The 25621-nt window shown below is 48.7% G+C and overlaps 1 protein-coding gene and 1 long non-coding RNA gene across 9 annotated transcripts; both read left to right on the forward strand.

Annotated features, from left to right (window-relative positions):
* The first annotated feature begins 7712 nt into the window (after window positions 1-7712).
* Sh2d6 (SH2 domain containing 6) lies at window positions 7713-14174 on the forward strand. Of its 8 annotated transcripts, none has more exons than XM_008840271.1 (13): window positions 7713-7765; window positions 8308-8429; window positions 9153-9213; window positions 10056-10078; window positions 10451-10511; window positions 10892-10970; window positions 11080-11110; window positions 11228-11252; window positions 11429-11506; window positions 11701-11756; window positions 12110-12193; window positions 12359-12517; window positions 13782-14174. In XM_008840271.1, the coding sequence occupies exons 2-13, from the start codon at window positions 8322-8324 to the stop codon at window positions 13896-13898; spliced, it is 882 nt and encodes a 293-aa protein (XP_008838493.1). In that variant the 5' UTR covers window positions 7713-7765; window positions 8308-8321; the 3' UTR covers window positions 13899-14174. The 8 variants fall into 8 exon arrangements, with proteins under 8 accessions (XP_008838493.1, XP_008838494.1, XP_008838495.1 ...); XM_008840268.1 differs by having other exon boundaries at window positions 7748-7806; window positions 11698-11756; XM_008840265.1 differs by lacking the exon at window positions 7713-7765 and adding an exon at window positions 7795-7868 and having other exon boundaries at window positions 11698-11756.
* Window positions 14175-15381: 1207 nt separating this feature from the next.
* On the forward strand, window positions 15382-21264 carry LOC115071571. Its single transcript, XR_003850667.1, has 3 exons — window positions 15382-15520; window positions 16519-16650; window positions 21038-21264. It is a non-coding gene; the product is annotated as an uncharacterized LOC115071571 (long non-coding RNA).
* Window positions 21265-25621: the final 4357 nt, after the last annotated feature.

The following is a 25621-nucleotide window of genomic DNA, read 5'->3' on the forward strand; positions in this document are numbered from 1 at the left end:
TGAACTACTATGTACCTAAGGGTGATCTTGATCAAGAGGGGGGCTCACAGAAGTACACCCCAGTCCTGGCTTCACTGATTGACTTTTCTTAAAACAGCTGATAGAATGTAGGTTTGTTAAGGAAAGGTGAGAAAAACCCTGAGAGTTGGGAGTGTGGGGGGAGGTTCTCCAAAGAAGGGATATTGATTGACTTGTTCATTTGTTTGTTTTTTGAGTCAGAGTCTTCCTGTGGTCCCAGCTGGCCTGGAACTTGCTATGTAGACCAGGCTGGCCTTGATCTCATAGAAATATGCCTACCTCTACCCCCAAGTGCTGGGATTAAAGGCATGTACCACTACACCCAGTTCATTAACTGATATTTAATGATTAAAAAAAAAATTCATCCCTGTCATTAAAAAGTTCCAAGAGGGGCTGGAGAGATGGCTCAGTGGTTAAAAGCATTTTTGCTGTTCTTCCAGAGGGCCCAAGTTTGGTTCCCAGCACCCACCTCATGGCTAACAACTGTCTGTAACTCCAATTCCAGGGGATCTGACATCCTCTTCTGGCCTCCAAGGGCATTGCATGTGATGTACTTACATATATGCAGGCAAAACACTTAAACACATCAAATAAAAAGAAATCCCCAACCCAATTTTTGTTGTTGTTTTTACGATTTATTTATTTATTTATTTATTTATTTTTACGTGCATGGGTGGCATGCCTCTATGTATATAAGTGCACCCATATCATACAGTGCCCATGGAGGCCAGAAGAGGCCTCCTTTAACTGGAGTTACACACAGTTGTTAGTCAATATGGGTGCTGGGATTCAAACATGGGCTCTCTGCTAGAACAGCCAGTGCTCTTACTGTTGAGCCATCTCTCCAACCCCTTGTTTTTTTTGAGACAGCTGTAGCCCCAGCTGACCTGAAACTCACTAAGTGGACCAGGCTGGCCTAAATCTTACAGCGCTCCACCTACCTCTGCCTCCCAAGTGCTGGGATTAAAAGTGTGCACCACCACGGTGCCCCCCCCCCAAATTTAATAGAAAGTAAAATGAAAGTTCCAGGGGGCTGGAGAGATGGCTCCACAGTTAAGGGCACTGGCTGCTCTTGCAGAGGACCCACGTTCCATTGTGAGCACCCACATGGTGGCTAACAACTTCAGTTCTAGGATTCAACATCCTCTGAAGGCATGTGGTGCATCTACAGGCATGCAGGCAAAACACACATAAACACAAAAAAACAGCAGGGCTTGGTGGCGCACGTCTTTAATCCCAGCACTTGGGAGGCAGAGGCTGGCAGATCTCCGTGAGTTCAAGGCCAGCCTGGTCTACACAGAGTTCCAGGCCAGCTGGGGCTACAGGGAGACTCTGTCTCAAAAAGACCAAAAAAAATTTGGAAAAAAAAAAAAGTTCCAAGAACCTAGAAGCAAGCTGTGAGCTGCGACACTCAGTTCTACTTGGTTCCACCTTCCCAGGAGACACTCATCCCTGAGTTTCTCTTGGCATTTCTTGGTAGTCACTTGGTGTGAGCCCAGTGATGATGTGGTTTTGTCTCTCAGAATTCTTAATAGCAAGTAAGGGAACCCTGACTAGGGATATAGTTCAGTGGTAGAGCGCTTCCTTAGCATTTATGAGGCCCTAGGTTCTGAAAAAAAAGTTGGGGAGGGGGTAAGGGAATTCGATGTTAGATGGCTTAGGCTGAAAAATAATTAATAACAAATATTTATGGGCTGGGGATGCAGACCAGTTTGTAGAGGGCATGCACAAAGTTCTGGGTTAATTCTTCAGTACTGAATAAAACTGGATGTGATGGCCCATGCCTGTAATTCCAGCACTCAGAGCATGGTGGTATAAGGATCAGGAGTTCAAAGTCAGCTTATATATCAGGTTCAAGGCCAATCTGGGATACATAAGACCTTCTAAAAAAAAAAAAAAAGTTCAGTAGCTAGAAAAACTGGGGCCTGGGTGGAGGAGGTGACCTTGAAGCAACACTGGGAGTCCATTGTGGTGCCCTGTGCACAGGCTCACAAGGACTTCATCTGACAGGACTGCCATGGGCCCTGTCACAGGAGCATGCTCATGACATCTGTCCTAGCTGCAGCTACGTTAACTTTCGACCCCACTGACATTCTTGTGGTGTGTCTAGAATGGGGTCATGGAACCCCTATGAACATGACACCCCAGCAGCAAGGTACAGAATGGCCCCAGGATATCCCATGGCATGGGTGCTCTCTCCCCTGGCATCAGCTCTCTCCCATGTCATTGGCTGTCCATCAGCTTGTCTCAGAACCTCCACCCTGCTCTGCTGATTGCAAACTAACATGCCAACACTTCAGCTACCCATTTACCCATAGGATATTTTCCTGTTAATTTTAGAGTAACTTTCTTTAAAACATTTTTTATTACATTTATTTACTTGGGAGGGGGACTGGGGGGATTCATGTGCCATGGTGCATGTATGGAGAGGTCAGAGGGCAATTTGCCAGAGTTAGTTCTCTCCTTCCACCATGTGGGCCTCAGAGATTCTACTCAGGATGTCAGGAATGGTGACAAGTACCTTTACCCACTGAGCCATCTCGCTGGCCTGTTTTTATTCTTGTTTTGTTTCATTTTATTTTGTTTTGACACAGAGTTTCATGTTGCCCAGGCTGGCCTTGAACTAACTACATAGCCAAGGATGCCCTTCACACCTGAGCCTCTTTCCTTTCACCTCCCAAATTCTAGGACTACAGGTTTGCCCCACTAGGACTGGCTGCTCTTGTTTTTCTGAGATAGGGTCTCATATAGCCCAGGCTGGTTTCATGTTCTGATTCAGCAGGTTCAGGGCGCTTGTCCTCAGAATCATGTGTTGTGTTCAATAAATATGCAGGAAAAAGAGAAAAAAGAAATTCTATATCTTACAGCATCTCCAGGAAGGCCAGAGAACCTTCCAGAAACAATGTTCCAAAGGTCCTGGCAAAGCACATGGGGTAGAGATATGCTATACTATAACACCACTGATCTAATCCCATGGTCTTAGCCTCAGTAGCTTTTGGAAAGAGTTTGACTATTACTACTCCACCAGAGTATGATCCTTTTGGGACTCAAAGCCTGGCACAGGGCATCTGGCTGGCAGAATGCCAGTGGTACCCTCTGCATGGGAGACTGGGAAGGTGTACCTGGCTTCTGTGGATAAAAGCAAGCCCTCCTCCCCCAAGATAAGACATACTCAGTAGTGAAATAGAATGGTACCTGTCCCCTTCAGGCCTTCAGGAGCCCAGCCATCCAATCTCAGAGGCTCTTGTTTCACATGTTGCACCCCTTAGTCCTGGGCCACAGCCTGCTCACCTGCCTTTCAGGTCCTCAGAAACCACCCCAGGCGCTCCTTATGATGCCTCCCCTCCACTGACACCAGAGACCTCAGCTAGACGTAGCCACCTCCTCTGTCTGCAGGCAACTACATCAACTATAGCATCCTGAGTCCAGGGGAGCTGACACTATGTGTTATGAGTTAATTGGATCCTTAGAAGCTTCTCCCAATGAGGAATGTCTTTTTGTTGTTGTTTGTTTTGAGACATAGTCTCACATTATAGTACAGACTGCCCCGAACTCAATTCACAAAGTAGAGCAAGCTGGCCTAGAGTTTTTGATCTTCCTTCTTCAGCCTCTGAAGTGCTGGGATTCCAGTCTAAAGCCACCCCCATACCCAGTGGACTGTTTATTAATATCCCCATTCATACAGAAGGAAACAGAAGCCTAGAGATGCTGACCATCTCTGCTTTGTCCATCATTTGAAGCAGGCCCTGGAGGGCAGGGTCTGTGTCATGTTCTACCTCTGCAAGAGACTCCTATGTTGCCAATGAGCTGAGGGCTGTAGATAATTCCAAAATATCCTAAGATCTTTATCTACAGAGCTGCATTTCTCATACTTAACTTCGGATAAACTGGGTCTGTTAAAGATAACCTGGACTCTCAGGTCCTTTCCCAGAGGCGCTTCCTACAGTACTGGAGAGGATGTGGGGACCCAAGACTTTTAACAAGCTCTCTGGTGCTCAGGCAAATGGGGAAACTGGCTTTTTGTTCCTGAAGGGTGAATTTACACAACCCTGAGCCTAATTTAAGGCTTGTTTTCACTGGGGATCAGTAGCTGAGATCTCAGAAATCTGAAGAATCACTTTGTGTTCTGAAAGGACCATAAATAGGACAATCAGGTGCTTCCAGACAGTACAGTAGTAAACCTTCAAAGCCCAAGTTCTTTACAACTCTCCATCAAGGAGTTCATCCCGAGGGATATCAGTGGTATACATAAAGCAAGAGAGAGAAGGTGTTCAAATCTACCTGTGACTGGCAAGCAGAGTCCTGGCTGACAAGGCTGTTGACGCAAGCTTCCTGCTTTCCCTCCTTTCTCCGGTGTGGCTGGGGTCCCTGCCAAGATGACACAGACTCTGTCTACACCTGTGTGGCCCTTTCATTCAATTTGCCTATGCAAAGCCTTGAGCAGAGGGAGGAGGTGGATGAGACAAGGGTGGTTGAGGGTGGTACCATGTACTGGGGAACTAGATCAATTTGTGGTTTGTGGTGAGATGGTTCCAGAATGTTCCATTCAGTCTAACATGTGGAGTCTGATCCCATAGCCAGAGCTTGCTCTCTCTGGTACAAGAGGCCCCTTTAGGTGAGGGAAATTGCCCTTTGCCTTGTGGTCCAAACGTGGAAGGAAGTTTAGCCAGGAGTAAAGGACAAAGAGCAGACCCAGGTCCCTTGTTTCACGTTTTCTCACTTTTCCACATTATACTATATGGGCATCCATTTGAGCTATTCCAATGGTCCTCATGGTAGCAGTGGCTGCCTCCTCCTCCTCTTCCTCCTCTTCCTCCTCCTCTTCCTCCTCTTCCTTCTCCTCCTCCTCTTCATCCTCCTCTTCCTCCTCCTCTTCCTCCTCCTTCTTCCTCCTCCTCCTCTTCCTCTTCCTCCTCTTCCTTCTCTTCCTCCTCCTCCTCCTCTTCCTCCTCCTCTTCCTCCTCCTCCTCCTCTTCCTCCTCCTCTTCCTCCTCCTCCTCCTCTTCCTCCTTATCCTCTTCTCTTCCTCATATTCTTCCTTCTCCTTCTCCTTCAGGTCTGGCCTTGAACTTGATATGTAGGAGAGGATGGTCTTGATCCTCCTGCTTCCATCTCCCAAGTACTGGGATTACAGGTGTGCATCACCACTTCCAGTTTTTATATGGTGCCTGAGGACTGAACCCAAGGCTTTGTGCATCCTGGGAAAATTCTCTACCAACTGAGCTACAACCCCAGTCCAGAACACTTATTCAATTTCTCAGAGCCTCAGTTTAATGAACTGAGTTGAGTCCATCCCCTCCGCCTCCAATTTGTATGTTGAACCCCTAATCCTTAATGTGTCTGTAATTAGAGAATGAGCCTGTAGGAAGGCAATTAAGGTTAAATGGGGTCATAAGATGAGGTCCTAATCTTATAGCCTGGTATCTTTAAGAAGAGGGAGTGATACCAGAGCTCGCTCTCTCTCTCTCTCTCTCTCTCTCTCTCTCTCTCTCTCTCTCAGTGCATATAAACAGGAGGCCATGTGAGGACACAGGGAGAGGTAGCTGAACTCAAGCCAGGAAGGAAAGCCACAAGAGATCAATCCTGATGCCACCTTGAGTTTTACTTTCTATCCTCTCGTATTGGGAGGGATTAAAATTTCTGCTCTTTAAGTCACCCAGTCTTGTGGGATTGTTATGTCACTCAGAGCTGACTAATACACTCAGTGTCTTATTTGAAAACTGAAGATAAATCTAGTACTTGCATCATGAGGCTATTTTGAGAAACCAATGTGGAAATTACACATGTAATGCTTGCTGTTTTCTACCACATCTTCAGTGGTAGAACAGTGCTTAATGTGTAGGAGATGTTTGGTACATAGCCACCAAGTGAATAAACACCTCTGCCAAAGAATAAAGCTGTCATATTAAATACGAGAGCCTTTGAATTTTTCCCTAACCTTTATTTCTCTGATCAGCAGTGATCACCACCTGCCAGTAAATGACAATAGAAGTAAAGGTTTAAGAAAAAGAAACATGGGGTGGAGAGATGGTTCAGCGGTTAAGAGCACTGACTGCTCTTGCAGAGGACCCAGGTTTGATTCCTAGTGCCCACATGGTGGCTAAGAACCTCCAATTCCAGGGGACTTCAACACTTTCTTCTGACCGAGGCATTGCATGACACAGGTGCATTCACATACATGCATGCAATACACTTGAATATGTTAAAATAATAATAAAAAATTTTTAAAAAAAGAAAAAGAAATGTGTGTGAGTCTGGAAAGGTGATGTCCATCTGAGGGTTGGAGGAAGGTTTTGAATCGGTTTTGCCCTGGGGCAGAAGGGGAATCAGAGACCACAACCATGAGAGGGAGAGCTGGGGCCATGGGAGTGTCCTGGGTGAAGTCCATTTGGGGTGAGAGACCACAGTGGAGGGGCATCTTCCTGGTGCTTAGGAGATGCAAATAATGGGAACAATAGGGCCCCTGTCCCCAAGGAGCCATTTGTGGCAGCTCCTGGACTCCAGGGAGGCAAAGAGGTTCAGCTCATCTACCTTGCCATGGTGAGACTTGGTCCCGGGGCAGCCCCAGGCACATCAAACTGCCAGATCACTGGGACCTAGGACTCTGGGCAGGGAGAGCTCCCACTATACTAACCAATCAGTCCATCTCCCTTCTCCTGACTCTAGGACAAGCTCAGTGGGAGCAAGGCCCGGTGAGTACTTGAGCTCCTTTTTCTCTTGTCCTATTCCCTTGTCTCCACTGCCCCCCTCCACCCCTCCAGTGACAGCTATCCTGTCTCTCTCTATCCCATGCACTGGGGGTCAACACTGGGGCTTCTCCTCCCCTTAGCTTCCCTAGCATACCAACTCACCCAGCTTTATAAAACCCAAAGTCCACCAGCTCTGCCCCCAGCCTCCTCTTCCTGTTGCCCTGACCTCAAGCCCACTGTGTCACATAATTCCTGGGGGGCATTCACAGTTATAGATTTGAATGTCCTAGAGCTCAGTGTCAGGCAGACACAAATTCCTTGGGCAGAGTTGAGTAGAGTCTGCTTACAGGTTGGGGCCACCACTCCCACCTGCCAGGTGCATGGGTAAGTGACACTGTGAGGCAGAGGAGCCCAGCAGACTAGATTTCTCCACAGTTGGATCTCCCTGAGTGACTCTAGACAACCTGCTCCCATTATCCAGCACAGCTGGGTCACATTAGCCTGGTTCTCTCACCTGTCTTGGCTAGAATCAGGGGTGGAGGGGACAGGGAACACGCATGGGGGAACAGGCAAGAGGGGTCCCCAAGTTTCCAATATGCCTGCCTAGTTGGACTCCTCCACTGCTACTGTTCATCAATGGGTTACTTTAGTTGAGGATTGAAGCCCATGGTCAAGGGCAAATGGTCTGTTCTACCAAGGAGGGAGCAAGGCATTGTTCTAGGAGGGTGGGCTGGGAGGAAGCAAGATCAGTCTATCTGTCCAGATGTCCCAGTTTGGAGAGAAGATGCTCCCAACACAATTCCCCTGTCTGGCCCGGAGACTTGGAGACACAAGGTGAATCTAGCTGCTGAAGCTGGGGCGGGGAGAGGGAGACAGGGGCTACCAGTGCCCTGAACGTTCCACCTTTCATTTTCCCTGTACCCAGTATCAATTCTTGAAAGCCCAGGAGAAAGAGGAGGAGGAGGAGGATAAATACGAGCTGCCCCCATCTGAGGCTCTGCCAGTCAGTCTGGCCCCTGCACACCCTCCGGGTGCTGAGGAGGACGCCTTGTATCTGGGTGAGGGCTGAGGAGAGGCAGGGAGGCTGGGATTGAGCAGGGTAAGACAGGAAGAGAGCTCAGCCCTAGCCTCTCCTCCCTCTGCCGGAGCTGGGACAGGGAGGGAAGGCTTCAGTTGGCTGCCACTGGGGCCTCTTGACTGAGCAAAGGACAGAGGGATGGAGGAAGGGAGGGTAAGAGAATGGAAGGGAAGGAGAATGGGGAGGAAACTGGAGGGAGGGGCGAGGTAACTAAGGCAACAGCGCAAAGCAGGAAGCTCGACTTTGTCCTTGGGGGCCTGTAGTTCCCCCTCGGAGAGCTCCGCACATCCTCCCAGCCAAGGTGGGGGTGCCCAGAGTGGCCGGTCACCGCTGGCATTCCGCCTCCAGGGCTCTAGGGCTCGGCCAGGTGGGGGCAGGGAAGCTGGCTGCCACCAGTTACCATAGAAACGGGGCTGTCAAGAAGCCAATGAGCAGAGGGGACCGAGGGAGGGAAGAAGAAAAGGAGGAAAATCCTACCCGGGGGAACTCCCCCTCCCCAATTCACAATGGCGTCTTTTCCAGATTGCTCTGGCCCCATGGGCCCATCTAAGCCACCACCACCCCTGCCTCAGCTCTCCAAAGCTAGAGGCCTCCCCACCAGTACCTCCTTTCCCACTCGCCCTACATCCGGCTACCATTTCCTGGTAAGTAAATGTTAGGAGGCATCTCCTTTGCAAGCCACCTCCCCCCATTTGCATTCAAGAGGCCCCTGAAACCTCCAGCGACAGTTGCTTTAGAAGTCAGAGCCTGTGAACCAACAGTAACTCCGCTCACTTGCCTAGAGGGTCCTGTCACTCTTCTCTAGCTGGTTGGCAAGACACCCCCTCCCTCCTCTGCACTGGCTGGGGCTGGAGTCAGCTACCCTCACCTGGACTGGGTGGGATGACACCTTGCTACCCAGAAGCGATCAGCTACCAACCTCCATTAACTCCTATTCCCACTGACATCTAGTTATTGACTTTCCTCCCTATCACTTTCCTTCTATATTTTACAGGAATAAAAAGATAAACAGGGAAAGATTCACAATAAAGAAAGAGCCTCAAATAGAGGCCAACAGTATTGTCTTCTGGTACACTTTTACTGTAGTGGTTGGCATCTGTTTGTTTGGGCTTTTACTGGGGAAGGGAAGGGTTGGGTAGAGTCTCATATGGTCCAGACTGGCCTTAATCTTACTATACAACTGAGGCTGGCCTTGAACTCCTCCTCCTCTGGCCTCTACTTCCTAAGTGCCAGGATTTCAGGCAAGCATCATCATGCCAAGCAGTTGCATTCTGGCTTTGAAAGCAGCACATAGCTCCACCCCATCATCTCTGCATTTCACATGCCTCTGTTTCCCTGCTCCCTCACCAGACCCATTGTGCCCACAGCTGAAGGCAGCAACAAACCTGCAGACCACCCCAAAGCAAGGACCTGTCTTTGGGAGGCAAGGTAAGGGAGCGTGTCCCTTTCTTTCTGTGGCTCCACATTGGGAGAGGAGTCTTCCTCCACATGGGGTAGAGTTTGGGGTTTGTCTCTCACTGGGCTGCACACATCCCAGCTGAGCCTCCTGCCTGCTAGTTCACCTGGTAGACAGTCCAGATATCATCACAGCAAACAGATGAAGAAACGCAAACCCAGAGACATGAACTGCTGTGCCTGGGCAGGCGCAGGAGAGGCTCTGACCTCCAGGCCTTGTCTTGCCCTGATGTGCTCTCTGGGTCAGATGAGGGGCACTCTAGAAAGAAGAGGTCAGAAGGGCAGGCTGCTGTGCCTCCAGGAGCCTCCCTGTTGAGACATCCCCATTGATGGGAGTACCCTTGGGCCACCACTCTGATTCCATCCATACCTGATTACCCCTCCTGTCCAGAGATTAGCTATTGTGGTCAGTTCCCTGAGATCTATGACCCCAGAACTCTGGGATGTCAGAACAGGGAGGAACCTCTTGATCCATCTCTATCTGAGAAGCTATGGGGGAAATAGCCTCCCTTTACGCAAGGCCAAAAGCTCACTTGAGGCATATTCCATCTGATTCTGCTCAGTTGCTGGTGAGCCTTTGTGACTTTCAGGGTGGCTATGATTTTCTGAACCAGCCCAAAGTTATCTGGAGCCAAACTTAGCAAACTGGGTGGGTTTCAAGCCGGGTGGCCCTACAGGGTTCTGAAGACAAAGTGTGAAGGAATGGGATGACTTCCCTTGGGTCTTTGAGGCTGGCTCTGAGGAGCACGGCCACCAAAGATGCTCTGCCCCCTCCTCTTTGATGCTCATGAGTGTTGGTTCTCTTTCCTTTGCAGGGTGGGGTGCACCTGCTAGAGTGGTGAGCCACCTCTTTCCCTACCTCATATCCTAGGGGTCTGGCTAGAAGGCTGACGGGTAAAGTGGGGACCTGGGAAGCAAGGGAAGGGTCGAGAGCAGAATCCCTTCCCTCTACCACAGGTGTAAGTAGTCCCAAGGGTGCCACCCAGGGCTTTTCCTCCACACTCTGTGGGCACTTTTAAAGAGGAAGTCACTCGTAAGATGCCCCTTCTATGTGGATAAGGAGAGAGTAACGTGATCAGAGTCACTTCCCTCTCAATTGGTGGCTTCTTCCCTGCCCTTTTACCCCCTGATTGAGGCACAGGCCTTCTATTCCTAAGGGGAACTCCAGGGCTGAGCAAACTCATGGTCCCACATACCCTTCCCACCTTAGATACCCGGCCCTGCAGAGAAACCAGAGGAAGACATCTACCTGGAGTGTGAGCCGGATCCAGGTGAACACCTGCTCTTATCCCATCCCTGAAGCCCTCAGCTACCCATGCACATACTCTCTCCTCACCACATCTTTGTTCCCTGTCTCCCCACCACACCTAATACATTCAGCTTCAGACCCCACCTGGATGACACGAAGTCTGCCTTTGGTCCAGGTGAACCCACACTTCCTACCAAAGAAGTAACACACTTAGAGCAAGGGCTGGGTGGAATGTCTTAGCTGCTGAAGCCAGGCTGCCAAATTGGCATCTCCCTCTGGTGAGAAGGGCCCTGAGAGACCTAGAACAGAGTAGACCTTTAAGCTGTTCTCAGTCCCTTTCTGATCAGCCTGAACTTCCCTGCCTGGGGTCCAGCCTAGCCTAGCCTGCTCTCTCTGTTCCAGTCCCAGCCTTGACCAGAAGTCTAAGCTCTCAAGTCCTGATGCCCCAAGTCCCTCTGCCAAGGACATCTGTAGTGCCCAGGTAAGTGGCAACAGTGGCAGAGCACCACTTGGGATACTGGATTCACTGAGTTCTTTCTCCTGAAGGTGATAAAGCCTCTGAACTCTGTTCCCCAATTTTTTCCCTGCAGGCCCACCATTGCTTCCCAGGAAGCTTGGAATGTAAGAGGCTAGTAGTCAAGGGGAAAGCTGAGAGGGTCAGGAGGGAGACTCGGGTGGGACTTCAGGCTTTGGGCCTGCAGGACCAGCTCTCACCTAACCAGACCTCCTGTATCCCAGGGAGCAGTGGAAGCTACATCAAAAGGTAAGTACGTGTACTTTCAGCATGAATGGAGCTGTCCTGCTAGGATCCTACCTTTCCCAGCCCTGCAGGCAACAGGCCCCCTTCAGACCCTCAGGCCCCATTGCATTGAGGTAGTCCTGGCAGCTCTGGCTTCTGCTGAGATCAGGCCTGACAGGACCTTCTTGGGCATTTCTCAGGATCTGCATTAAACCGGGAAGGTCCCAGTCGGTGTCACAAGATCAGTCCTCACTTGGAAGTCAAAAAAGGCCTGTCTGGTGGGTTTTACCAGAATGCTGGACCTGGGGAACAGAGGGATTGAGCACTGGATACCCTGCCTTGGGCTTCAGACCTATTTACTCTATTTCATCCTCTGCTTCTGCCCCCACCATAAAGCTGTTCCACAAAAGCCAGAGCCTTCTTAGCCCAATCCTTTCCTTGCTCCAGCTCTCTGCTCTGCTTTTTTCAGCAGCGAAGAAGCCGTCAATTCACTGTGCAGCCCCTATGCTGAGCACCTCTACTGCTGAGGTGAGCAGAAGAGGGGAGCAGGCTGTGGGTGAGGCGAGTGGATGGCAGAGCCTTTGGATCTTTGCCAAGGAGCCCTCCTGGCCTGGGGCATGCTCCACTGCAAAGAATATGCATACACTGAACACGTGTGCAGCACTGTGCTGTTCCCAGGCACAAACACTACTTGGTTTTGCCGTGGGGCTCAGTCTCAGGCTGGCAGATGTGAACACAAATAACTGGGGTTCTTTGCTCTCCATGCCTAATTCAGTGCTCTAACACATCTCTGAGTCTGGGTCTCTCTTGCTCTCTCTCTCTCTCTCTCTCTCTCTCTCTCTCTCTCTCTCTCTCGTGTGTGTGTATGTGTGTGTGTATAGGACAAGAGCCTGCTGGGTCAGCCTTGGTATTCAGGAAACTATGACCGTCAAGCTGTTGAGAGAGCCCTGCTCCGCTTCCAAAAGGTAGGCATTGCAGACTCCTGGCCTTCTCCAAAATCCCTTCTGCTCATTGACTGTGGCTGGTTAAGCTAGCAGGAGCAAAGGGTCAGGGAGGCACTTGACATGACTGGTCAGGGCCCGGCATGGGCAACTGGAAGATGAAATTCATGGCTGGGGTCTCCTTCACAGGATGGAGCCTATACTGTGCGCCTCAGCTCGGGACCTCACAGCTCCCAGCCCTTTACCCTGGCAGTACTCCTCCGAGGTCGGGTCTTCAACATTCCCATCCGGCAGCTGGATGGTGGGCACCACTATGCCCTGGGCCGGGAGGGCAGGAATCATGAAGAGGTGAGTAATAGAGGAGTCATGGGCCTAATCAACAAGGTGGGCCACAGTGCAGCACTCTAAGCCTGGTCAAAAAGCACGTGTGTGTTTCGGGAAAATACCGAGTCGCAATTTTTTTCTGTGACAGAGGCTAGAGGCTCTGAGATAGCACAGTCTGTAAAGTGCTTGTCTCTTTGTTTTTGAGACAGGGTGTCCCTGTAGCCCCAGCTGGCCTGGAACTTGCTATGTAGACCCCGCTGGCCTTGAACTCACAGAGATTCATGTGCCTCTGCCTCCCGAGTGCTGGGACTAAATGTGTGCACCACCATGCCTGGCAAGTGCTTATTTCTTGCACTGTGAGGACCTGAGTTTGATCCCCAGAACCCATGTAAAATAAGGCAGGTGTGATGACGTGGGCTTGTAATCCCAGTGCTGGCAAGGCAGAGACAGGGGTAACCATGGGGTTTATTAGGTAGTCAGTCTCCACGGTGAGCCTCAGGCCAGTGAGAGACTGTAGCTGGGTATGGTGGCCCATGCCTTTAATCCCAGTACTTGGGAGGCAGAGGCAAGTAGATCTCTGTGAGTTCCAGGTGAGCCAGGACTATGGAGTGAGATCCTGTTAAAAAAAAAAAAAAACAAATAAATGCGGTGGATTTTTTTATTTTTTGAGGGACAACAACTGAAGTTGTCTTCTGTTCTCTCTCTACACACACACACACACACACACACACACACACACACACACAGAGCAAGGGAGGAAAGAAGGGAAGAAAAGGGGGAGAAAATGACAGAGGCTAAAGCCCTGAACTTCTTCCCAGAAACCTGGTGCTTTGAAAAGACGCCTGCCTTCCTCAGGGGCATTTTGCCCCCTCCTGCCATGGCTGTCTTCACAGGGTCACGGTGGGGGCAATAAGACCATCTGGGAGAAGGGCAGGATCCTCTAAGGACTCCATTTTGCCCCCAGAAATTGCTAGGGTACAGACCAGAGACAGTCATACACCATTCAGCTCCCCTTGAGGAGAGGGCAGAGGCCTAGCCCTAAAGTAATTTTTACCTGGCTCTGGAATGCTGAGGCTGACCAGCAGCTCACTCAAGGGTGCAGTTGCAGGAAAGCTGCATGAGGCTTAGAACCAAGCACCAAACTGGCACTGAAATTTCATGGGGCACTGTGAAGAAAAACATCTAGAAAAATGCCAGCCAGCTCCCCTCCAGGCCCCACAGTTGCCCTAGGTGGTTCCTGACAGAATGAAGCTCGAGGACTCACAGATGCCCTGCCTTCTTTGTGCAGCAATTCTCCTCAGTGGCAGCCATGGTTCAGCACTACATGAAGCACCCCCTACCCCTTGTGGACAGACACAGTGGCAGCCGGGGATTCACTTGCCTGCTTTTCCCCACCAAGCCCTGAAGAAATAGTGACATACAAATCCATCTCTAGACCACAGTGTGCTCCTTCCCCATCCCCTCCCACTTTGGGCTACCTTCCTTTCCCTCCCCAGCCCATCTACCCCAAAGTCCCTGCAGGTCCCAAACGAGAGGCACTAGGAAGAGCTGCCTGGAGAGGATGGCTTCTGGGAGAAGTGGCCTCTTCAGAAAAGGGCACTGCTTAGCTAGCCAAGGGGATCCTTCCCTGCCTCCTTCTCTTGGGGGTTAGCACCCTCTGGAAGGGACTAGGCTTCCCAGCACACAGTATACTTTCAATAAACCTTTATTGAAATAATTCTTTTTTAAAAAGACTTCTTTTTAAAATTATGTGTATGTGCGCCTTTGTGAGGATCTGTGCACGTGCATGCAGGAGACTGTCTTGAATTCCCTGAGCTGGAGCTACAGGAGACTGTGAACAGACTGAGGTGGGTATGGGGAAGAGAATTCGGGTCCTCCGGAAGAATAGCAAGTGCTCCCCAAGCACTGAGTCATCTCACTAGCTCCTTGGATGAATCTCAAATCTGCTAAAAGAATTAGAGGCAACGCCCAGGGCTCAGTCTCTAAGAGTCACAGGGCGGATTGGCCAGGAGATATTTTGCTGTGCCGGCTAGTCCTTACGCTAGGCTGCAGCAGAAAGGGACCTGGTAGACAGGGTACCCCTGGTAGACCTAGTAGACTAGTAGACAGGCTTTTGCTCATTTTTGTTCTGTGCTGATGAAGAGGAAGGCCAAGCCACTGGCTGACTTTTCTTTTTTGCTTGTTAGCCTTGGGCAGGGAAGCTCAAGGCTGACTCTGCTACCCCAATGATGGAATGTCTGCACCTATAGGGTTTCTGGAGGAGGGAAGACTGATGCTGCGAGCCTTGATGCGGTCTAGAATTGGTAGACCTCCGGAGACAACGGAGTGTGCACGCTGAAGTCTTGGATAGAAAGCTAGAAATCCTGAACAGAGGCACTGGGAGTGTGGGGCAGTGGACGCAGAAGGCCCTGCGACCAGGAGCAGAGCTGGTTGGCAGGGCGTAGGCCCAGCGGGCATGAGGGGCTTGGAGCCGGGCTGGCGGCCAGCAGGAGACCGGCTGGCCTAGGGCGGGGACGACTCCAGGCCCTGGCGTGGAGCCCGGTACACCAAGTGCCGGAAGCGCCATGTGACCGTGACTCCGCAGAAGTGTGGAGCTGTGGGGAAACAAAGGGGAGCTATGCGGGGCTGGCACGGAAGGCCCCGGACCCTGCCGGTGCCGCGACGCACCCTCATACATCTAGGTCTGCCTGCCGGGCGACCCTGGAGTGTGGTCGGGCTGGGAGGCGCGTGGGATGACACGGAAGCCACGGCCGACCCGCGGCAGCTGGGGAGGGAGGACGCCAGGACCCGGTGAAGTGCAAGCGGGAGGCGGAGGCGGGGGCGGGGGCGGAGCGCTCGCTGTAGCCTGCGTTCGTCATAGCCGGCTCAGGCAGATTACCCACCCCAGGCTGTAGCTGCCAATGTGTGTAATAGATGGGAAGATAATTGTCTTTGCGTGATCACCAACCTCCGCTTAGGAGGTTTAAGTACCCAGTGCCTCAAGGGCGGCACTCTGACTCCCCTCTCTCAAACCTGCTCTGAAATCGGGTCAGTAAGCCCCTACAGACAGGGCCCCGGCAGGGAGGCGGCTTCAGGCCTGGAGGCTGGGTGGATGAACCTGCTCTAGGGCGGCAGGGGTGGGTTGGGGAGAGACTGACAAGCAGCTGGCACTTTCGGTGGAAGCAGGTCGCTCTAGGCCCTGGGAGGTGGTCATGCCCTTATCTCGCCAGCCACCTTGGGACTTCTTGAGGTTGGGGACGTTGGCCCCTAGGACCGGGTCTTGTAAGTTCCGGAGGAGTCCTCCACCTCCAGGATACAAAGGCTTTTGAGGCTCATTTTTACTGAGCTCCGAATTTATCCGTCCTGCAAGTTCACAGCTCAGAAAACTTACTTTATAGGCCCCAGGAGGACTCCATCCTTGTCTCATAAGAGAGACTCCGCTAGTATGGTGGTGCATGCCTAAAAGCCCAGCCCTCCAGGGGTTGAGGCCTACTATAGAGTGTGAAACTCTCAAAAAAAGGAAAACTAGGGGCTGGAGAGATGGCTCAGCAGTTAAGAACACTGGTTGTTCTTGCAGAAGACCCAGCACCACATGGCAGCTAACAACTGTCTGTAACTCCAGTTCCAGGTGATCTGACAGCCTCTGCTGTCCTCGGGCACTGCATGACACAGGTGCACTTACCTACATGCAGACAATACGTGCATACACATAAATAAAAATTTTTAAAAAATGAAAACTGAAAACCCCCAAACTAGTCTCCATTTCTTGCCTCCCCAAAGAAAAAGGGTGGCTGCAATCCTAGGCAGTGGGGACAGTATGTATTTAGAGCCCTAGATGGCAGAAAAGAAAATGGTCAGTGAGATGGCTCAGAGGGTGGGGGTGCTTACCACCAAACCTGATCACCTGAGTTCAGGTGGAAGGAGAGAACCAACTCCTCTGGCCTCCACATTAGCACTGGCCTCCTCTCAATAAACAAGTGTTGTGGGTTTTTAAAATTTTTATTTATTTTATTTTATTTATTATTTTTTGCTCTTTTTCGAGACAGAGTCTCCCTGTAGTCCCAGCTGGCCCAGAACTCACTATGTAGACCAGGCTGGCCTTGAGCTCACAGAGATCTGCCTGCCTCTGTCTCCTGAGCACTGGGATTAAAGGCATGGACTGTTACAGCTGAAGTCAGGTAAGGAGAGGAAATTTAATTCGATGTTAGCAGGACTGACACCAGGAATCAAAGGAGTCAGACCTCAAGTTTTGGGGGCTTTTATTACTCATGTGTGGGGAAATGCAAATAAAAGGCAAAAGAGCACAGAGGTGACAATGAAGTAAAAGGCACTTAACTGATAACTAAGCAAGGTAACATGGCTGCAAACTTAACAGGAATGTGAAAACTTTGGAAAACAAAGACTTCCATCCTGGGCAATGGAGGGGGGATGGGAGACTCCTGCTCACCTCCCCCATACCTGTCTCTTAAGAGGGTTCCCCATTCAAAGTTCTTAATTACCATCACATTGCAAAAAACTTTCCACCTCCACAATAGCACCACCACGCTTATTTTTAGATGTTTTATTATTTTTATTTTATGTGTATGAGTGTATTGCCTGAATGCATGTAAATATACTTGTGCCATGCAAGGAGGTCAGAAGAAGGTGTCAGATCCCCTGGAATTGGAATTACAGACGGTTGTTAGCCACCATGTGGGTGCTGAGATTTGAACCTGGGGCTTCTGCAAGAACAGCCAGTGCTCTTAACTACTGAGCCGTCTCTTCAGCCCTGTTTTTTCTTAAAAAAGGACATGGCTTAGAGAGCTGGTCTAGTAAGGTAGATGTATACTGGCTTAGCAAGGCATCTCTCCTTTTCCAGAGAGCCTCCCCAACCAGACTGGCCCTTTGTACCTTCTCTGCCTCCTCCCAGCCCTGCTGCTCACAGCATCTCTAAGCCTTTTCATTCCTAGGACTAACATACTACTCCTGCTCTGTATGTAGTTAGAGCCTTGAATACAGTTGGTAGCAAGTATTTGTTGAAAATTTTACCAAATAAGTCGTCTATTCTGAGTCTTTCTCTGCTGATGATCTGGGCTTCCTTTAAGAAGAAAGGCCAATCCAGGCCTTTTTTTTTTTTTTTTTTTTTTTTTTAATCTCATTTTGTCCAGGCTGGCCTGGAACTTGCTATGTAGCCAAGAATGACCTTGAACCCTTGAACTCCTGATCCTCCTGCCACCACCTCTTGATTGCTGAAATTACAGAATTGTACTAACGCAACCATTTTATTCCATAATGAGGATGGTACCCAGGCTTCATGTGTGTCAGGCAAACACACTCTATCAACTGAGCTAATCCTCAGGCTATAGTTAATTAGTTAACAAATTACTTTCAAGTGGTCTGTGTATAGCCACATGTAGCTAGCAACCATTATATTTCCCAGGCTCTTTGTCATTCTACGTGAAAGCCAGACCAGCGGGTGGGGGGAGGGGAAGCTCAGAGGCAGCAGAGGCTAGGTCTGGAGGAGCCTGGGAGGCTAGGTAAGAAGTAGGGACACTGGGGATCCATTGAGTGTATGAGCAGGACTGGGATGCAAGAGGGAGCTAGCTTTGAAGTGTGGAATGGTCAGAGAGCCAGCACACAGGCAAGGAGGAGAGAGATGGGGACTGCAGGTGTTACTGTGTGTGATTCGGGCTAGACAGGCCCCTTGACTTTTCACTACTCCAGTATCCTGTCAAGCACCTCTTCATTTTTCATTCAGCCAACAGTCCAAACTACAGAATTTCCAGGCAGCCACCAACTGAGGTGATCAAGTCCTTGAGAAATGCCATGTGTGATAGACACTGGTTTATCTGTCTATAAGGACAAGGGGAGGTCAGGAAGCACGCAGTTGGGAAAAGTATGAAAAAGAAAAGTATGAAAGCTACAGCCCAGGCCAAACCACATCTACCAGGCTCACAGTGCAATCTGAGTAACTGTCCCAGGCTTGCGGCTATGGTTTGCAGCCTGATGATAGAAACATAGAAGAATCTTAGCTGGGTACGGTGGCATTCGTCTTTAATCTCAGCACTTAGGAGGCAGAGGCAGGTGGATCTCTGTGAGTTCGAGCCCAGCCTGGTCTACATAGCGAGTTCCAGGCCAGCTGGGGCTACAGGGAGACACTGTCTCAAAAAGACCAAAAAAATAAAAAAGAAGATAAGAGAATCTTAAGTTTGGTCCAGGCTGAGCCACTCATACTTTTGTTGTATCCAGTCACCTCTCCCTCTCCATCTATGCATGGAAAATGCCATAAAAATTAATGCTTTGTTGGCCCATATTCCCATCATTTTCCTGGCAATATAATCTATTTTTCTTCCTACTCCTACCCTACCCTTTTCTATTTTAAGACAGGTTAGCTCAAGCCGGCCAAAATTTACTTTCTCCACTATAAGACCAGGTAGGTGAGGGCTGAGGAGATGGTTCAGTCAGTAAAGTGCCTGCTGTGTAAGCATGAAGACCCAGGGTCAGGGTCCCAGCACCCAGGTAAAAACTCAGTGCAGCAGAGTGTATCTATAACCCCAGTACTGGGAAAGTGGAGCCAGGAGGGGCTTAATGACCAGCCAGTCTAGCTGAAATGGTGAGCTCCAGACTCTGTGAGAAACCCCATTTAAAAAAAATAAGGTAGAATGTGACTGAAAAAGACATCTAATGCTGACTTCTAGCATCCACATGTACATGGACACACACACACACACACACACACGCAAGCCAGGTGTGCTTGTGCACGCTTGTAATCCCAGCACTTGGGAAGCAAAGGCAGAGAGATCTCTGTGAGTTCAAATCTACCCTGGTGTACATGGAGCATTATATGTCAGCTAGGGTTATATTGAGAGACCCTATTTTTTTTTTTTTAAGGGGTTAGGGAGAGAGGAATAGGAGCTGGAGAGATGACTCAGCCATCAAGAGCACTTGCTGCTCTTACAGAAGACCCAGGTTCGGTTACCAGCACCCATGTGGCTGCTCAAAACCATCTTTAACTCTAGTTCCAGGGGATCTGATTTTCTCTTCTGGCCTCCATGGGCTCTGCGCACATACGGTGTACTTACATATATGCAGATAAAACATTCATACACATAAAATAAAAGTAAATCTTTTCAATAAAAGGCATACATCCTAAGACTAGCTGGGGCCAAACAGGGACCATCGGAACCTTCTCTAAAATGGATATACTAATGTTGAGAGACAGAATTCCTTTCTAAACCTGAATTTTGGTTGCAAATGATCCCCTTCCCCACCATGTGGCTGCAGTCTGTCTGAAGGAGTTGGGCAGAGAGCGAGACCAAGAGCAAGAGCAAGAGTGAGAGAGAGAAAGCAATGTTGAGTCCTGTTCCTAGGTACTGGCTTTTCTTTAGTGCCCACCCACCTGTGTGAGCTACAGATTACATTTATTCACTTTTAAATTTTATTTTATGTGTATTTTATGTGTATTGAGTGTATCACCTGCATGTATAAGTGTACCAGTGTAATGCAAAGGCCATGGAAATCAGAAGAGGGCACTGGATTCCCCTGGAAATGCAGTTATGAACATTGTTAGGTGCCGTGTGGTTGCTCTTAACTAAAGTCATCTCTCCAGCCCGGCATTTATTTATTTCAATAAAAGAGGAAACTTGCTAGGTGAACACACACGTTCTTGTAGGATATCACAACTTTCTGAAGGACAGGGAAGGCAAGTGGAGAGAGGTTCACCTTTTAAGTGGGTAACTCTAGACCACCTCAGGTAAGAGGAAGTGGGCTGGCATGGATGCCCAGGCCCTCCGTGTCCATTGAGCAGGTCTTGCAGGGGCACTATTCTCAGGCTTTGGTGTTGGCTCAGAAATGCTCTGTGTCCAAGCAAAGTCTGCTTCCAGGTCCTTAGCTGGTCTCACTCTGCTTCCAGGAGGAATAGATCTGAAAGGAAACAGTGGATGAATGAGTTTGTCAGTGGCTCCTAGTGTTGGGGAGTGGCTGAGCTCATTTACTCTAGGCCTTGCATCAGCTGCAGGACTGGTTGCCAGGACTTGAGAATTAAAGACGGAGGCTCCCAGGAGCCTCCCTGCTTTGCCTCCTGCTCTCAGGGAAAGGGTAACAAAGAGGAACAGGAAAACCAGGGACATTTTAGCTCCTCTATTTCCAAGTCATTCACCTGCCTAACTCAGCTACTGAGGCAGCAAACAGTCTATGTAATCAACAACCAGTGCAGGAGGGGTCTCAGAGATCCCTTGGTACTGGCCAAGTTCTCCATGCCAGAAGCCTTCCTAAAACCAGTGGTGCTTCTTAGGCCAAGCAGGGAACTTTGGGACTGGTTCCTCTCTAGCCCATGACATGACAAGTTGATTTTACTTTGTTGATTGATTGAGGTACTAGGGATTGAACTTGGAGCCTTGTATATGCTAGGCAAGCACTCTTCCACTGATCTACAGCTCTAGCTTTAAAAGTGATGGTCCATGGGCTGGGCATACCCAGTGCTCAGTGGTAGAGTGCTTGCTTAGCTTGCATAAAGCCCTGGGTTCAATCCCTAACACTGCAAAACAAACCAATAAAAAGTAACAATAACAAAATCTCTACCAACAGGTAGGAATTTCATCAGGGAAACTTGTGATGTGGATTAAATGCAACAGGAGATTCACAGGAAGGATGCCCGTTTTCAGTTCCAGCCAACAATCAGCAGCCAGTGGCCATACCTGCCTCCCTTCCAACGCTGGAGTTGGATGAGGTCTTTTGTCTTAATTACTTTTCTGTTGCTGTGATAGAAACACTAACCAAAGCAACTTATAGAAGGAAGAGTTTATTTGAGCTTACAGATCCAAAGGGACAAGCGCCCATCATGGCTGGGAGGCATGGTGGCAGAGGTGGTTGGAAGAGGAGCGGAAGGCAAGCTCTCACATCTTCAAGCAGGCACAGGAAACGAGAGTGACTTGAGATCCAGCAAGGTTTAAGAACTCTTTAAGTGATATGCTTCTTCCAGCATGGCCACACCTAAGACCTCCCAAAACAGTACCACCAACTAGGGACAGAATGCCCAAATACTTGGAGCCTATCGGGGACATTCTCATTCAAACACCTTTCTACCCTATCCAGTCCTACCTGGGCTCTACCTTTTCTCCTCAGCTATATCTGATCTTTGCTGGGTGGTCATACACCCACCTTCTGGACCCTCTCACTCAGCAGCTCAGGCTGTCCAGGCCTGTGGGCAGTTCAGTACGAAATGCCCTGTGCTAGAGAGTACAACATGTACCAATGACTCCCACCCCTCTTGGGCCTGGCAGGATGCCTGTGGACCCAGAGGCTCACTAGAAAGGTAAATCTGAGCCTCTCTAGCACTGGGACTTGGCCTACAGTGTCACCCCAAGCCCATTCTTCTTCCCTGTCCCTCAGGGATAGAGAAACGTCACCTAAAGAAAGCCCAGTTATCGCTACCTAACACTGCTGGAATTTTCTTTGTTATTAGATGATACAATCACATAGTATTACATTTAAAGGATAGAAAGTGACTGGGGATGTAACTCAGTTGGTAGAGTGCTTTCCTAGCCCACATGTTGGGTTTGATCCCCAACACTGCATAAAACTAAGCACATGCCTGTGATCCCAGAGCTCTGGAGGTAGAGGCAGGATGATCAAAAGTTCAAAGTCATCCTTGCCTATATAATATGTTCAAGACCAGCCCTGGCTACATGAGACTGTATCTAAAAAAAATAAAGAAAGAATAAAAAAAGGCATACGAAACAGAAAGACAAGCTCCCTCCCACAATCATCCCTCAGCTGTCCTTTTCTTCCCAGAGGTCAGCAGTGTCACCTGCCATTGTGTGTCTTTGTAAAAGTAGATGAGAACGGCCTAAACTCATGTGCAAGCTCATGTGCTGCTCAGCTTTTATGCTTGGGGTGAGGAAGGACAAACTCTTGGAGAACAAGAAATGATCAGAGTTAAACTCTTTGTGCCATGGGCCCATGTTCAGTTTTCTCTCTCCTTCTCACTCTATCAGTCTACTGGGTGCCATCATCATTAAAGATGAAAGGTGGCCTCAGCTTCGTTTCCTAGAGAAGTTACATTGCTAAGGAAACCCAAGGTCACATACAAGGGTACTCCCAATGTTTTCATATCATTATCCCACTTCCCTAATGTCTCTGCTTTGTAACTGATACCAAGCTCTTGGATAAAGTGCCATGCCTTGTCTGTAGACACCTCAAGGACAGAGTCTTTCTTCTGGCCCTCTGTGAACTGGACTTTGAACTTGGCCCTCAAGTGGTCAACAATGCTGGCTGGGTGGAAGAGGACTAAAAGAAGATTTGCAGTTCTGCCAGGGCACCCCCAGGCCCTGAATCTTCATTTTGGACTCTCAGTCCCTGAACACTGAAGTCTCTCATCCACAGATCATCAACTTTTTTTTTTTTTTTTTTTTCCTGCACAGTTGACTCAGTTAATGCCCCTGTTCAGAAGGCCAAGGCCGAGGGCTGGCCCTGAGGGGAGGATCACCCCGAGGTGAAACTGTTCCTAGCCCATGAACTGAATAGAGCTACAAATTATAACTCAATGGCAAAAAGACTGTCCTCCAAGAAATGCAAACCTCACAGTTCTATAGCTGAAGGGTTGGCTTTCTCCAGGGCCAAGTCTTCCCCCAACACCTATGATCTGGGGCTGGGGTGGTGTTTTGGGTTGAACCCTTGTCTGTCTTTGTGTTCTGCCTCGAATTGTGAAAGATAACTTTAATAAAGTAGGTCACGCCCAAAAAGTCACAGTGCCCAAAAGGACTAGGTTCCCAGGCAACAGATAAGAAGGGACAGTGTCTTCAGGTCATAGGCACTGTGCCTGATCAGTGAGGTGGCAGGAATGAGGGGAGCTTATTTACTTCAGAAAACAGCAACAGCTGTGGTGGGTGGAGAGGTGGAAGTCAGGGGTGCTGGAATGAGAGAGGGTCCCAAACACAAAGGAAGGTGAGAAACTTGATCACATTTCCCCAGCCCATCCTATTGGTCCCTTTGGTCCCACATCATAGATCATGTGCTTGTGGAGGAGTTATTTTATTACACTGGGTTACACAAGGCCATTCTTGTGCAAGTATATAAGATACTTTGAGCATACTGCTTTCTATGCCCCAGTGCCCCCCTTTCTCACCCCTCCCACTACTATTAGTCCTCTTGTTCTCCTTGACAGTTCTCCTTCTATTTTCATGTCCTCTGTACTGTAATGGCCAATTGATGTAGGAGGGCCCAGCCCACTGTGGGCGGTACCATCCCTAGGCACACAGGCCTGGACTGTATGAGAAAGGTAGCTGTATGCAAGCCTAGAAGCAAGCCAGTAAGCACCTTTCCTCTGTTGTTTGTTTCATCTCCTTGAGCTCCTGTCCTGAATTCCCTCAGTGATGAATTGTGACCTGGAAGTGTAAGCCTAACAAACACTTTCTTCCCCAAGTTGTTTTTGGTCATTGTTTTATCATAGCAAACTAGGACACATACGTAAATGATTTTATTAACCTATAAAGTCTAGCATCTACAAATGGAGAAAACATGACATTTCTCTTTCTGAGACTGACTTAATTTGCTTAATTATCTCCAGTTGCATCTATTTTCCTACAGAGGACATAACTTCATTTGTTTTTATGGCTGAAAAAAATTTCCATTGTCTATACAAACCTCATTTTCTTTACTTCTCTATTGAGGGATACCTAAGTTGGTTGTATAACCTAGTTATTATGAACAGTACCGTAATAAACATTTACTTGAAAGTACTCTAATCAGCTGACTTGGGTTTCTTTGGTAAATACCCAAGAGTGGCATAGCTGGGTCATACAGTACATCTATTTTTAGGTTTTTGAGAAACATCCATACCGACTTCTATAGTGGCTGGACTAGTTTACATTCCCACCAGCAGGGTATAAAGCCAACATTCTTGCCAGCATTTGTTATTTGTTTTCTAAATGGCTGCCATTCTGAATGGGGTGAGATGGACTCTCAATGTAGTTTTAATTTAAACTTCTCTGATGGCTATTGAAGTTGAACATTTTTTCATATGTTTATTGGTCAGTACATTTGCACTCATCTTTTTTTTTATTTGATAGGGTCTCTCTATATCCCCAGCTGGCCAGTAGACCAGGCTGGCCTCCATCTCACAGAGATCTGCCTGCCTCTGCCTCCTGAGTGCTGGGATTAAAGAAGTATGCCAATCAGTATACCAGGCAGTACTTTATCTTTTTTTTAAAAAAAATTATTACCATTATTATTATTATTTTTATTATTTGGTCTTTTTGAGACAGGGTCTCTCTGTAGCCCTAGCTGGCCTGGATTCCACTATGTAGACCAGGATGGCCTGGAACTCACAGAGCTCTGCCTGCCTCTCCTCTGCCTCCTGAGTGCTGGGATTAAAGGCGTGTGCCACCACGGCCAGTCTAGACCTAGTTTTAACTATAACCAGCTACTGAATGGATCTAGAGATTAGACAACCCCACAATTTGGTCATAAGGCAACTTGCCATGTGGGTGCTGGGACTCGAACCCGGGTCCTCTGCAAGAGTAGTCAGTGCTCTCAACTGCTGAGCCATCTCTCCAGCCCAGTACTCTATCTTTTGAGAACTGTAAATATCATTAGGCCATTTATTGATCTGGTTGTTTCTGTGTGCATATGTTTAATTTTGTTTTGTTTTGTTTTTGGTTTGTTTTCTATATTCTAGATATTAATCCTCTGCCAAATATATAGCTAACAAAAATTTTCCTAGACAATGTTTAAATTTTTTACTTAAAAAATTTCAAGCCAGAGGGCTGGAGAGATGGCTCAGCAGTTAAGAGCACTGACTGTTCTTACAGAGGACCCGGATTCAATTCCCAGCACCCATATGGCAGATAACAACTGTCCATAACTCCAGTTCCAGGGGAATCCGATGCCTTCTTCTGACCTCTGCGGGCATTGCACAACATGAGTACACTTACACACATGCAGAGATAGCATTCATACACATAAAATTAAAAGAAAATATATTTTTTTTAAATTTCAAGCCCGGCATGGTGGTGTACACCTTTAATCCCAGTACTCCAGAGGCAGAGGCAGGCAGGTCTCTGTGAGTTCAAGGCCAGCCTGGTGTACATAGTGAGTTCCAGGTCAGCTGGGGCTACAGAGAGACTCTGTCTCAAAAAATTTTTTTTCAAACATGTATTTTTATTATTTTTA

This window comes from Nannospalax galili, unplaced genomic scaffold, assembly GCF_000622305.1.
Source record: "Nannospalax galili isolate Female #2095 unplaced genomic scaffold, S.galili_v1.0 scaffold279, whole genome shotgun sequence".
NCBI classification, from domain to species: Eukaryota; Metazoa; Chordata; class Mammalia; order Rodentia; family Spalacidae; genus Nannospalax; species Nannospalax galili.

Bases quoted from the DNA above. Each gene is read 5' to 3' on its own strand.
- Sh2d6 (XM_008840268.1), top strand. From the start codon at position 8,322: ATGGGCCCATCTAAGCCACCACCACCCCTGCCTCAGCTCTCCAAAGCT. The intron at 10,512-10,891 runs GTGAACACCTGC...TCTCTGTTCCAG, and splicing joins GGAGTGTGAGCCGGATCCAG to TCCCAGCCTTGACCAGAAGT. The intron at 11,111-11,227 runs GTAAGAGGCTAG...CCTGTATCCCAG, and splicing joins CTTCCCAGGAAGCTTGGAAT to GGAGCAGTGGAAGCTACATC.